We start from the raw sequence: 15,448 nt of genomic DNA, 5'->3' as shown, positions 1-15,448 counted from the left end.
AAAAATCACATATGTTGGAAAATGGACTCTAATTCTGAATGTTGTTTGTGTGATTCCAGTGAACAAAACTTTCGGCATCCTAACAGTATGTCCCATGGGATCAAATTTATCTTGGCTCAATTTGAAATGCCTTATCATGAACTTGACGATGAAAATTTTGTTGAAAAATCCTGATAAGATCTTAACGAGGATGTTCCGACCCCAGTTATCCAAATTTTTAACCCCAATCGTACCAAATGAAGAAGAGAAATAAAACATTCAAAAAATACATAGTTTTGGAGATAATTGCTAAATGAGAAAAAAATTGTTCTATGCGGAAACCAGAAAATGAATTGAATAATGCTGCAATGGAGAACGCATGATGCCTGCCCATAATAAGATTACCAAGCAACCCACATACAACAGAAACATCATTTACGGTCAAACTCAGTTCCTATTTAAAAAAAGATAACAAAATTAAAATAGCGTCAGACAAAATCCAAATTAAACAAACAACTTGAGTTTCACATCAAGGCAGATGAGACCTGTCATTAAAGGGATTCCGAAACAAGTAGAATTAATATCAAGAAGAAAAATGGACAAAATCATAGCAACATCCACTTTCAACTAAAAAAAATAGTAAATAGAAACTGATGTAACACCTTCGAAGCCAATGGCGAGACAGCGAGATAAAAAAGGCCACCAAGGAGAACCCACAAACCACCCACTTCATTGAAGAGTCTAAGCGGCAAGATAATTAAGAAAACTAATAAACAGACTCACACGTTTATTACTACGAAAAGTCAATAACTATTCTTTTTTACACTAAGTTAAAAACAAAATTAATGCAATTAGTTAAAATCAGACAAACGTCTAAATAGCATCAAAAAAGTATCAAAACCTCTAAAATGCACCGGAAAAAGGCCTTAAAATGTCTGGAAAATGTATAGGGCCGCTCTTAAGTGAAATTATGTAATTTTTTAACATGAAAAGAACAAAAGAGCAAAATGTATGAAACAACGATGAAAATGTTGAACACTGAGCTCTAAAGTTAATAAAAACAATAGATATTAATTGAATCCATAAAAAATTTCTGGGTTATCATTATCCAGAATATGGCGTGCGACTATAAAAATTGACAAATTCATCCAAAAATTAAAAAAAATTATAAAATTTTTGAGAAAAGTTGAAGCCCTTAACAACAAAAGCCATCCACTGAAAAGGATATCAATAGTATCAAAAATTTATTTAAAAAATATCAAAACACAAAGTGTCAAAACCACTAAATTAGCAACTGCAAGCTGTAAAATCCAACAAGGATTACTGTTTGCTTTTCTAGAAAGGGATTCAGACATGTTATTAACAAGACTCAGCATTTTTCAAAACTCCACTTAAGTTTTTCAATACAATTTAATTCAAGGACATTCAGACCATTTTCTTTCAGCTGAATTTATTCAATACGTTCCTATATAACTCCGTAGCAAGTTATTGAGAACTGTCATTATCCTTGTTTTGCCGTACCACATAAAAAGAACGACAAACAAAGGCAAATCTCAAAAGTTCAGAATTAATTTGCAAGGAAACTGTTTCGAAGCCGCTAAATCAGTACGTTCCTCAAAAAACCCTATTTTTGCCCCAATTCGTTTTATATCAAAACCAATGCGACCTATTAAAAAGGTGATAATCTGATGAGACAACAAAAAGCTTAAAATTGGGCATTTGTTCGAAGGAAAAAAATTTTGAAAGCTCTCGTGGCATTGAAGCCATGCAACAATTGCTATAAACACTGACAATTTTAAATTGTCAATCACGTGCAACTTGTTTATACTAGAATTTAGCTACAGCGTGACAGAATTAGGTGATAAGTGAGAGAGTTTAGAAGTTTGCTGAGATTTGATCAAAACAAACATATTCAGAAGGTTAAGTGCCATTAGGTATCAACTGAAAGCATTATATAGGGCGATTTACACACCTTAGCGTAAAACAAATGAATTCTTGATTAGTGATTTTGAGTAATGGTACTGCAAAATGTGCCACAAATGCCGGCAAACTACAAGATTTTAAATAATGTTTACAAAAACACTTTGTCGGAGCCATAAAAACCATGAAATTTACTCTGAAAGCATAATAGGTAATATTTTTGTCTCTTTTGATTTATAAATATATAAGCTAGTTTTTGCTAGAGTAATTGACTTCTGAAGTTAACTATTCTGACCTGTAATTAAGAACAGTAAAACAAAAAATTGCTGCTGAACAAATTATTGCACGAGTAGTATCAGATCGATTTTGCCATAGTTTGGTTTAAAAAAAGATCAAAACTTTTAAGAGGACGTTTTTTCGATTGTGTATGTTTTAAGTCATCAAAAAACCCTGTGAAACGGAAATAAAAGTGTGAAAAAATTGAGCTAAAATTGTCAGATCAAATAACTCGGCAACCAAGCAATCGTCTCCTATGTTTTTAGGAAATCAATAACACATTTATTAACAATTTTAACAAATTATTGCAAAATTGATATTAAAAAATGAGCATAAACGTATACAAAAAGAAGGGATTTTACCATTCTATAATTGGAATGTTCACAGAATTCTAGACCTCGATAACTGCCCGCAAAAAAAAGAAACTCAACAAATCTTTCCGATTTTTTATTCTACGCTGGACGGGATTTTTAAGGATACCACTCACAACTGTCTACGATGAATATATCGATCAGCTTAAATTGACTGCCCGTACTTAACACCAAGTCGCTATCAGTACTGGGCAAGTCTAAATCCAAGTCTAGGTATCAGTACTGATTCAGAGCTATGATCAGAAGACTTGCCTAGTACTGATATAGACTCAAAGTTCGGTACGGGTAAACAAAACAATCCAGTTGAGCATGTACCCCCCACTAAGTTCTTAGCAACAAGTTCTTAGCAAGATTCAAGAAGAAGAATACTAGCTAAAGCACGTCGAGATCCTGACACGTCAGAAAATGAATAATAGAAGTGATTATACATACTTTTCTTGTGTACCCTGTTTCAATGCAGCAAGTTGGTCAGAAGTTATTAGTATACCGGAAAATACAAGGTTCTTGTATCTCAAATGGGGAAATGATATTTCGATTTATCCAAAGCACGTTTAAGACCAAGTTGAGGTCATAGGAGAAAGTTTATTCTAAGGAAGTTGAAAGAGAGTCGGCAGGACAAGAGAAATTGAACGACGAGGCTGTGCACTCTTACACTACAAGTGAGATGGATAAACGACAGGAGGCAGCCGCACTCATTCAGAACAACTTCAAAAAGTATCTCGCTAGACAGGTGCGATTTTATTTTCACAGATTTTCACCATCAGTCTTCAAAACCTGCTTTATTTACAAAATGAAATCGTTGACATCAAAATGTGCATATATTCAATTGGATGGACAAAATGCCCAATTTAAGCATCAAAAATTATTGTGAAAGTATAGACAAAAACTCTATTTTTTACAACCATGTGGTTTGTCACCGTTGAGTGTTAAACGTCGTAAATTTTTATGTACAGTTGCCTTAAACATCCTTATTTCCAACGTGTCTTAAGTTAGGTACCTTCTTCCCTATACGATTTGAAATCCAAACTGAGGTCTCGAACCCAAAAAGATTTCAGACCAAGTCATGATTGAGTATACATTGGGGCATTTTTTGCTGTAAAATGCATAGTTTGGAAAAGTTTCCAATGCACGAAAGTCAGGACAATGTCGATCTGTTCTGGGACGGGAAAATGACTTGATTAGACTTCGCTTTGGTCTGTGAACTGAATCTGGTGAATAAACATTGTATAAATTGTTGATTTGTTGACGCAGGGAAGACAAATAGTGTCGGCTGACAGACCCCTTCTGGTGTCACGTGGATCTGTGAAGAGCCTGGACCTCAAAAGAGAAGACAGCTCACTCTCACTCATACGCAAACAGAGCAAAGGTACCTCCTTACTATTTTAAAAGAAAAAATATATGTGCTTACCTTTTTTAGCCAAAACGGGAAATTAATCGAATTAATCAATTCTTTTACTTTTTAGAAGAATTACAAGCAATCATTTATAGCTCATAATGATTTTGATTTTGCGTTTCATAAGAAGTTTCTGATTATTTTTTTTCAATTCAATTTTTAAAATGCTATAGCTTACCGAAGAAAGCAAAAGGTAAAAGGAAACATCGGACAATTAGTTAAAGCAAAACGCCGCAGCTTGAATTAGATTGAGCAAACCTAGAAAACTTAATCAAGTCGTAGTCTTGCACGGGATATGTCTTAAAGATCTTGTTTTCCACCCGCTGTTATACAATTGTGCTAAGATTTCTCAGTTGCCGTATTAAGTCCTTATTAGGATTAACATGGTGAGAAAGCATTAGCAATTTCAGTAACGTCACGGGGATAGAGAGAATCGTGCAAGACTCTTATAAATGATTATTAGATTATAATTTCTGCCAAAATTCTTAGGAAAGATGGTTATTATTCCGACCCCTCTTGAGGGGGGAGGAACTATATATATTCAACTGGGTTTTTTTTTGTTCAGTCAATTTTGGCCGATCGATATACTCATCGTAGAGAGTTGAGACTGGTATCATTATAAAGCTCGTCCGGCGTAGAATATGGAATAAAAAAGATTTTTTCTGATTTTCGTTTTTGACAGGTAGATAGCGAGGTTTGAACTTTCGAGAAAATGGAGTGAATTCCGTTGATTTCATTCTCCTTTTTTTGGGAATTTTTGACTAAAAATTCGCCCATTTTGATAAAATTTGATAAAATTTTTCATGAAAACGTTGTTGATTTTACGTTTAAAGTTAAAATACATTGTCGGCATTTTTCAATGAATTTTTTTGTCACAAATTCCGGCTAAAAATTTCACAAAATTCAGACTTTTTCATCAAAAACAGCACGAAATAAGTTTCTTTAGTCCACTCTGATTAAATTTGCAAGAAGTGCACACCCAAACACCACTATCACAATTTTTGTAGGTTGAAAAGCGAGTTAATTCCACTTCAACTTCCGTTGACAGTGCTCTGTAAATAAAACTTGGCCGTTTTTTGCTAACTTTATTCCTTGATTATCGAAAATGCAGCATTTACTTTTGATTTTTAGCAAACAAAAAATCTATATCAATGACATTCCAAAAATTCAATATTCCTAATGGACAATCAATATTGGCAGGACTAGTTCCGTACCAATCTTGGACCCTTACAATCCAAAAATTATTCGGATTGTCATCAGCCGGTTTTTTATTAAAAAAATTTGATCTTTTTTATTTTAATTAAATAACAGAACATTCAAATCAAAGCTCACTAGCGATAGGTCCTGTTGGCTTCCTAAATAGCTCATAATGTTTTTATCTAGTTGAATTCTTGAAAGCTTATGGTCGTTTTGACTTTTAAATTATTTGAATTTTAAATAAAATATGGCTTATTGAACTGTCCCTCCCTTTTCCTCTTACTTTGGTCAATTTGGAGCTTAATGTCAACCCTCAAAAAATGCTCCTTCTTTCAGCTGAATTCAAAATTAGTCTTCATTGCGGATATACGCTTTATTTTATGGTGTTCTGGCTTCGATACTACTAGAGCTCACAAATTTTTTTTAGTTTTTAGGTATTTGCCCATTTTTCATGTTTTCTAATTTTGTCAAATTATCACGTTATTGTCATTCATATATCACAATTTTTGCGTTCAAAAAAACGCGCAATTGATTATGTTTAAATCCTTAAAGATATAGATTGTGGTTCTTTACCGCTTCGACAATACTGTCTCGAAGAATTTAATTGAATTTTTTAATTTTGTCTTCAACTGTCGTTTTTACTTTGTCTTTTTAATCCTATTTACTTTTCTGTACAATGAACCTGTTTGATTGGCTTTTCCTGGAAGAGTAAATGAGCCGACGTTTTGATATTAGAAGACAGATAACGGCTTTCATGACTTGTTTTCCAAAATGAAAAAAAAAAAAAACATTTCAACTTTGCAATTTTGTTCCTTTTATTGTCTGTTTGTTACCTGATCTCGTTAATTAAAGGTTAAAGATGACATTATTTTTGTCAAGAGAAGGTGTCAAAGGGATTAATGTCACAAAATCTAATGTTTTAAGAGAACTCCTTATGACTTTACTGGCTTCCACACGGGTTTTTCCACAAAGAAAAGTAAATGAATTTTTGATTTTTGTTATATTTGTCGTTCTTTTTGTAGACGTAAGACAAATTCTGGATAATTGCAGTTGTCAGGGGCTTCCTTTGGAAGAACGGACGAACATATTCAACTTTTCAATTTTTAATTAAAGGCTTTCATGTCTTTTTTTTCGAAAGAAAACAAGTATTACGTAATTTTGCATTTTTTTCCTTTTTTGTCTAATTGTTGCTGGTTTCCATTAATGAGCGGCCAAATAATACAGTATCGGTGTTCGAAGAAGGTGCAATCAAACATATTTTGCGGGCCAAAGTCTGGCTTTACGGCTTCCAAAGCAATTTCTGGCAAGTTTTATTGATTTTTTTTTTGTTTTCTATTTGATGTTCTTTTTATAACTGCATAGAAAATTGAATACCAAGAGTTCTTAATTCCCTTCTATAGAAGCATTGGTAATTGTAAACGTATGGGACCTATGGGATATTTTAGTTGATTCCTAATGGTTTTCATTACTTTGAAATTAACTGTTTTTTTACATTCAGCGAATTTTCTAACTTTAAAGTTTCTGTTCTTTTTTGTCTAATTGTTACCAAGCTTTATTATGAACTGGTGAATAACCGTTTTTTTTCTGGTGAATTACAAATTATTTTGTTTATTTTCAGTTTTATCTGACGCTATTTTGACTTTGTTATTAAGTTTTGTTTTTCAAAACGGACATAAATTTTTTGATGTATTTTATGTTTGTTGTTGTTGTTTGATTTTGCCGTTCGTCTTCGTTCGCTTTCTTAATGTCGGCATATCCCATCAATCTAATGCATCATTTTTTATTCCACTAAGTTATTTGCTTTGGTGGCTATCTTTTCGTTCATACACCAGTTTTTTTTGAAAATTACTTGAATTTTTTTGTGTTTTTCTATCTGTTCCTCATTTGGTAGACAATTATGCCAAAATTGTGGATGAGCGGGGTCGGAACCTTATGTGCGATTGCACATTACCGAGCCGCCTTGTCTTGTAAGATCTTACAAGATGAAAGGCCAGCTTGTAAAATTCTTAAGAATTCGTTCAGGTTGTGCTACAATCTCATTAGTTCCTTTGTGCTCAATTTTCTTCATTTAATGCATTGAATTTTGAGAATTGGTTGCGTGCTTTTGACTGATATTTTTATTTAAAAAATGTGATTCAAAAAGTTTTTTAAGATAGCAATTTTCACTGCATCAGTACAAGAATATTAATTTTTACTTTTGATTTAATGCCAAAACTGAAAAGCGTGAATTGAATTACTATATTTTTTTCTCACTTCTTATGCTCTTATGAATGACAAACTGTATAATTATTTACCTTTAAAAGATTTTTTGCATCGCATTCCATCTGGAGAAACGGATAAAACAAGATTGGAATCTTCCAATTAATACTGGGTATTAATGTATTATTCAAAAGGCATATCAAGTTTTAAACTGTTGAAAAAACGTTACATGTTGTTATTTAAAAATTTGTTCAATGAAAGTAATCAGAACATTTTTGCAGACCTAAAACAACTGACCTCCTACAATTGAGTGTTACCCATATATACTTCAAAAATATAGCACACATTTTCAAAAAAAATTACTGAAAACCGTGAAAATACATGTAATAAGTTTTCGTCTGAAAACCAAAACAATGTTTTAAAATACTTCAAAACATTAATACAGCTCTATACGACTCTGTGCTTTCTTTAGCTGTTTTTAAAGCTCCTATTATCACATCCACCGACATAAAACGATTAAATGTAATGCAACCGAAATTTAAAAAGTACATTATCGGCTAAGCAGAATGAAAGAAAGCCTAATTGTTGATTAGTTTTGATTAAGACCTTCAATTTGCTCTCAATTATTCACGAATACTAGTTATAAAATGAAAGACTTATAGGATATAAGTAAATTATTTCTGCGTTTTGCGTAACTATATTCCCACGCTGAAAATGGTATATGAAACGTAAAAATTGGGACCAAATATTGTTCCTTTTTTCCACAAAACGAACAGTTTATTGAAAATTGCCTTTTCGGACGTCGGCCACGTAAAGGCCATCAAGACGAGTACTAGTAATATGGCGATTCTGATGGGCCTAAATACCAGTTTGGGGTTGTTAATCACTCATCTTTGTGAAAACCATCCCCCCCCCCCCCCCCCCCCCGACGTTTCAGAGCAACTATTCGCCAACTTCAGTCGTCAGTCGGGTTCTTTTATGTTGATTGTCTTTGTCTAAACTGAATTTCGATACAGATTGGAAATCAGCAGTGCTTCCCGAGGAGTCAGATGAAGATCATCCCAGTTCATCTTGTTCCAAAAGAGACATAAACAATCTGCTTCAGCAACCGGATGATGGAAGATCGGTCAGTGCTGCAACGGCTCCAACTGCCACCATTTTGGAAGAGACGGAACCCCGGTCATCAGAAGACAAATCGACAGTAAATAGAAGAGGTAACATATACAACATACTAGTTATATTAGAAGCAATTCTTCGGCTCGAGTACAACAAGCATAGAAATTAAATTAAAGATGTCTTATCGATTTTCATACAGAGTATTGTATAAGAAATCTTCGACCTCGTACGTTCGAGGTGAAAGACTTCAATAACATTGTACTATATGAAAATCAATAAATCATCTTCAGAAAAATTTCTATGCTTGTTGTAGTTGAGCCGAAGAATTAGTGAAAACTACTGTAAGCATACATTAAAAACAGTTAATTGAGGTCAATAAATTTTTTTACAGCAAAGCGCCATCAATACTTAACGATTTAAGATTTGCGAAGAATTTAAAGCTGAAAAATAATTTTCAATCCCATTCAACTATTGCCCGCAAAAATCTTTTCAAACCGTGCGTTTCACCCTGTTCCTGGTTAGCAATCATTGCTTCAATTGAGGCTTTTTTATAGACTTAAAAGTAAAATAAAACCGAAAATAAAAGTTTAAAGTCAGGTTTTTTCTCTTCCTTATGAGGCTTTACATAAAAGTTCAGGTATTTTTAAGGTTTTCAAGTTCGTTAACGGAGTTTTTACTTTGGAATAGGAGTCTCGTAAAAAGGTTGTTTTGTTTCTCATAAGGAAGAGAAAAAACCTGACTTTAAACTTTAAAAAACGATTCATCTGAAAGGACCCCTTAACAATTAAAGTTATTTTAGGGTGAATTTCACGTAAATTTAGGACAGGCAAAATTACCTTAACGTGTGAGGTAGTAAATCAAGATGTTTTTTCAGTTGAATTCAACAAAAAATGATTTTTCGCGTGTTCTGCTGCTTGCAGAGCAATTTAGCGTTTAATCTCTCGTCGTACTTGCAATTTCAACTGGTAAGCGTTAAACGCACTTCAAAAATAAACACAACCTTTTTTATGATTTGCGCTTGGTAATTGAGAATTTATGGCCCGAGTATCAAATCAATATGCTTACGAGGAAATTTCAGCAGCAGTAAATTTTTGTACAAAAATGAATTGCTTCTGTAATGCTCTAGCATATTTTTACCCCATTCTAGGTACAGACTTATGAAAAGACAATAGTCGACCCAAATGTACTTTGAAAAGACCATACTCGACTCATTTGAGCTATAAAAAGATTTTAGCTGGACTTAAAGACATTCTGGACTTTAGCTCCACTCAGATTTTTAACAAAAGACTTTAGTTTGACCAAAAATTTTACAAAAGACTTTAGCTCAACCCAATATTTGGACTGGACTCAAGCTCGACACAATGTTTGCAAATAAAGTCGAGTTAAAGTCTTTTCATGGGTCCATCATTGGTCTTTTCATAAATCTGCATTTTTGTCATTAGAATTGTCCGTGCAAAACTGCATATAACGTAGCCAGTGTGTATGCTCCTTCATTTTTTTACGATTCAGAAGAACCACTAATCCCTCAAAAACCTGCTTTTTTAAAAAAAAAAAAGATAGTTCATAACTTTGGAAGGGAAAACAAACTAAATAACGCCGAAATTTTGTCATGTCTAATGGGACTAGGACCAATACACTTAAGCTAGCTGGTTTCATTGAATCAATTAATGTGGTAATATACATGAGCTTCCATAACCATTTATCTTAAGATTTGATGTACATACAGAAGCAGAAAAAAAGGAAAAATTTCGGATTTTGAAAAAAAGCAGACATATGAAAAGACTAATGGTGGACACAAGAAAAGACCTCTACTCTACTTTTTTTGTTATGAAATGACTATTGGTGGACCCATGAAAAGACCCTAACTGGACTTTCTTAGTTATGAAAAGACTTAAGCTCGACATATGAAAAGGTATGAGCTCGACTTTAACTAGGAAGCTCGACCGTGTAATTATAGTCAATATTGCCCCCACCCCTACTAGACTTTTAAAGTCTTTTATTGAGTCGAGGCCCAGGCTTGGGTATGTTGTGTACGCAACCCTCAAATACACATTAGTAGGTAAGTTATACCATTGAGTTGTTACAATTATGTAAGCGTATATGAACATTGCATAACTAAACATATTATAATACTATTGTCTGCTAGACTTGATATTTTTTAGCAGTCATTTTGAGCAGTCATTTTAAACCTCCTTTTCTTATCTGATTAGATCCTACATTATACTCAGGTTCATGCCCGAAGGTTGGTGGCAGAGCAAACCAGCGCTGAATCAGTTTTTAAATCGCAAGATATTCTGTTTTTTAGGATGCTCAGTACTCTGTTCACGTCACAATTTACACTGGCCAGCCTGATTTTTGAGCCAAGTTTACTTCATAAAAAACAATATGTTCAGCTTAACTCCCGCGAACAGTGTTTGCTTTATATGCGATTCGAACTTCCGCCTGGGTACTTGTAATAATGAATTCGAGTAGCAAGTCTTAACCGCTAAGCTAAATGGTCTTTGTGTTAATTGCCTACAAACTAGCTTAAGTATAAATTATAAATAGTGTGTATACTACTATAGTAATTACCAGTTATAAGCTACAAAAGTATGACATTATTCTGCTCAGACCTAATTTTGGAGTATGGGTAATTTCCAGACTATATAGGATAATTTTAGAACTCTGTGAAATCAATATAATCATAATGAAGAAAAACTGCACATAAAAATTTTCTGGAGATACAATGTTTTAGAATTGAGTTAAATTTTTACTCTTGAAATGTGCCGGTTCAGCGCTGAAAAGCTCTGAGACACAACTCTGGGTGGTACGGATGTAATCATTTGCCATAGCCTCTCTGAGTGAAATTGTGCTCCACTAAAAACAAATTGAAGATTATTGTGGCTGTGAAAAATGCGCAAAAGCTTCTTTCAAGCTAAATTTCCCATGCGACACTGTCTTTTATTTTTAATGCATTTGTCTATTATACTTTCAAATGTTTTAATAACAAATATAAACATTGGGAGCGGGAAACAAGGAATCAACAAGGACTATGGTTTATATAGTTCCCATCAATATTTTGCCTTAATTTTCTTAGTCTCTGATAATTTAATTTTATGTAAATTCAAATTGCTTTTGTAAGAACATAACATTTCAAGTAAAAAATGGCCGATCAGTTATGAGGGCAGATTTTTTCATGGGTTAAAAACTTAATTAAGAATGGTTATGTTATTACCATATATACGTTTCACCTCATTCCTGTGATTTTCTTTCCCTTTATTTCAATACTTTTTGCCTATTATAAATTTGGTGGATAAAGGTTTGCATGATTGCTACCGAAAAAAAAAGAATCTTATGAGAATTCTCCCCAAAATGTTGGACCCTCTTTGTCAAGCGGATTTTAATAGACTAAATTGTTATTGTTTATTGCATCGAGTTGTGCTTGCATAAAGACCCCCATCGGAAGATATTAGCATAGTAGAATAAGCATATGCAAGAGTTCATAAGTATATTGTTTCTGGAAACTTTTGAATGAAAAACTTAACAGGAAATTCGAAGCTTTTGTTTGATAAAATTCAGACAACAAAACAGCTTAAACTTAATAACTAAGATCGCTAAAAAAAATTAAAGCTGGGCAATAAAAACAATTGTCTCTAAGTTTTTTGATCTTTTAATCATAACAATACATAAATCATAAATACAATTTGTTGAATTATTTGAAATGTTTGGTTCCTAATGCATTCAAAGGGAAAACGAGAATTAACATAAAGGCTCTCTGGGATCACTTTTGCGGACCTATGCGACTGTTTTGCCGAAATCAACTGATTAATCAAAAATCCAAACTTGTCTCAAGAAAGTTGACTGAAAACGCTCGGTTGCTATAATTGGTATTCATACAGAATAATTTTATTTTTTCATGATTTACAATACTAATTGGTGAGCATGCGCTCAACTTGACGGAGAGCACTAAACAAAAATCTGAACTGAAATAACCTTAGTGGTTCTGGAAATTTTATTGTGTGAGATCTGATAAGATGCAGATCAAAGCTTTTTATCGTGTAAGATTTTACCTGGTCTTAAACGATAAAAATTTTGCCCTATGTGAACTTTAATCCTGTAAGATCTGATAAGATTTTTATCAGATCTGATAATATAATAATTCAAAACTGCTGAATTGTTGTCTTATAAGATCTGATAAGAATCTTATCAAATCTTACATGGTAAAAATTCGCGTAGGGAAGAATTTTCGTCGTCTAAGATCTGATAAGTATCTTATTAGATCTCACAAAATAAAATATCACGCAGGGGAGAAACTTTATCGTGTGAGATCTGATAAGATATGTTATAATGATTTCAAACCAAAATCCTATCAAATTAAAAAACTATCGGTCAACTAAAGAATTGGGAAACAAAAACAATTTGTCGATTCTCTATTGACGGAAGTTTTATTATGAATCTCAACTAAGTACTATGGCTCAACTTAGCACTCCAAGATAATTTTTGTCTTTGGAAAAAAAATTAAATCCAATTGATGTTCACCGCTTCAGAAAAAGCCCCTAAAACTCGAATAACCTTTTTCACCATATCTTATAAGTCTCAAAAAACAATATAAGATAACTTTGTCTTTGTTGCTCTGACACATAAGTGTTGCATGCTGTAGCTTTTTGGCTACTGCTTGAAAGCGAAGCTGAATTGTCTTCAATTTGAGGAAAATGCCAAACTTAAGTAATTTTTATTGTATAAGATCTTATAAAAATCTTATTAAAACGAAGAGTCATAGCTTTTTGAATCTTTCTCTTTCAAGATCTTATAAGAGTCTTATAAAATCTTACACAAGAATCATTTTTTGTCAGGCAGAATTTTTATCGTATAAGATTTTATAACGCAGAATTTTTATCGAATAAAATCTGACACAAGTGAACTTTCATCATGTAAGATCTGATCAGATCTGATTTTAAAAAATATCGTGTACGACCTGATATAATGTCTTACAAAGTCTTGGTCAAGCGACGCATAATCTTATAAGTACTAATAGGACAATTTTGTAAGAAAATTGTAAGATCTTGCCCGATAAAAATTTTCAGATGTCTGGGGAGTCAACTATTGCGATATATTCTGCTGCAAAACGGCTGAAATAAACAGATAACGGGTAATTTATGCAGGTGCCACAGTTTTACACATCCAACTTTTCGAAAAGGGGGTAATCGTAAAGGGCAATGTGTTGTTTGGTTCAACCTTGGCATTATGTTCTGCAATTTTCTGTGGCTCTAATTGTTCTTGTCACTGGCTCATTTTCTATCAAACGTTATAGAGTTATATAGGTAAAAAACAATCGCCTTCCAAATATCTTCAAATCTATTTTTGATTGGCAGGATTAGAATATTCAAGGAAAGAGAAAGATTTTGCTATTTGAAGGCAAAATGTACTGAGAGCTAGGAACTGTAGTATCCTTAAAAGCTAGGAGGTAACTCAATTCAATTTCGACACATATATATATATATTCGTCAGTTAGTAAACTCTGGTTAGTATTTCAATTTATTTATAACTGTGCGTAATTTTATAACTCTGCGTATATAATTATGTTGAAAACTTTGAGTAATATAAAAATGCGAATAATGAGGCGAAGAAAATTTCAGCAAGAGTTCAACGCATTCGCCTCTTAGGTTTTTTTAAGGGGAAAAACATGTGTTTACGTCAGTTACCGAAAATTCGTTTAAGAAATTGTTCCTGAGTTAAACCCCGATCAGAGATGCATTTCTGGTAGGCCATACAGAATTAAGCATGAATCATGCGAAAAAAACTTGGTAAAAAAATTTGTAGCGTAGGAATTTTCCGGGTAGATTTCGATTACGAAAGTTTTTTTTGCTGTTTAGAAGAAGCTATAGGCACTATACAAGTGGAGATAAAAGAAGACACTAATGAGCAAACTAGTGGAAAACTCGGGGCATCTTCAGAGGAGCGAACTCGAGGTCACTCACTCAAGTCATCTGTCAGCAGCTCTAAATATGAGAAATTGCTGCCACATCATGAATCAGTGTAAGTCAGTATGAAGGTCGTATGATTATTCACAGGGAGACAACTTCAGGGGTAATTATGTACATCAAACCCGAATTATTAGAAGTTAATTGGGATCTTTTCAACAATTCCCCCCCCCCTTTGGTTCCTAGCAGAGAATCGTCACTCCTTTTGTGCTATACTTTACCACAATATTAGTTGGCGTACAGTCCAGATAACTGAATATCAGTTTAAGCGCAATTGCGGACCGCTGTTCACGGCCATGCCTCTCACGCGCTGTGGGATATATAATCCGGACATCGCGGGTCGGTTATCGCGGCGAGCGAAGCGCGCCCACCGACCCGCCAGTCGGAAATTCTCTTCGCTTTGTATTCCAATTCGACTAATTGCCCTAGCATGGCGCATTTTATTCTATCCAGTTTAACAGAGTATGAGCATACACGGAAAGTTTTAGTCGTCCCTGATTGGTTAATAAATCGCTCCCTTAAATTCTATTCGAGAATATCCCCTCCTTGCAAAGGGGGGGCAATTGTTGAAAAGATCCCTTAATTGCAATTATTCAAGAACTCAAACCTGGCAAGAAATTTGCAAGATTTTGAAATCGTTTGAAAAATTGTCTAATATATTAAAATATTTCTAAATTGGCATTTCAATTTTTGCGTGATTAACTAAATGAAACAAGGAGGCTCGTTAATGTGCGTTCGCACATGATGTTCCGACCCGAGCTCACCTACATTTTTGACTTAATTGTCAAACAAATGAAGAGATAACAAAAATAGATTTTTGAGTTTCAAACAATCACTACACGACCTATCTACTAATTGAATTACATAATACCTTGCCTCATTACAGCGCCAACGAGATTTGACAGTAAACAGACTACGAGACAAAAACAAACAAACAATAAAATTAGCAAAAATAAAAATTTCAAGGCAAAAACTCAATATCTGATTGTAAAAGTACCTAGTAACAACGTCAAAATGCAATCAGATAAAACCTTAAC

The 15,448-nt window shown here is 33.5% G+C and overlaps 1 protein-coding gene across 1 annotated transcript in view; it reads left to right on the top strand.

The window, feature by feature from the left end:
• Positions 1 to 15,448, top strand: part of LOC142337200 (uncharacterized) — a gene marked incomplete at its 3' end in the record, with an annotated part of 46,756 nt that overhangs the window by 30,241 nt on the left and 1,067 nt on the right. The window contains exons 10-13 of the mRNA XM_075386372.1: positions 3,139 to 3,276; positions 3,798 to 3,912; positions 8,352 to 8,549; positions 14,304 to 14,466. Of these exons, the coding sequence (XP_075242487.1) occupies positions 3,139 to 3,276; positions 3,798 to 3,912; positions 8,352 to 8,549; positions 14,304 to 14,466 (614 nt within the window). The remainder of the gene's footprint in view (positions 1 to 3,138; positions 3,277 to 3,797; positions 3,913 to 8,351; positions 8,550 to 14,303; positions 14,467 to 15,448) is intronic.

Source organism: Convolutriloba macropyga, chromosome 1 (genome assembly GCF_964194025.1).
Source record: "Convolutriloba macropyga chromosome 1, txConMacr16.3, whole genome shotgun sequence".
Taxonomy (NCBI): Eukaryota; Metazoa; Xenacoelomorpha; order Acoela; family Convolutidae; genus Convolutriloba; species Convolutriloba macropyga.
This window is presented reverse-complemented; position numbering and strand designations above follow the sequence as displayed.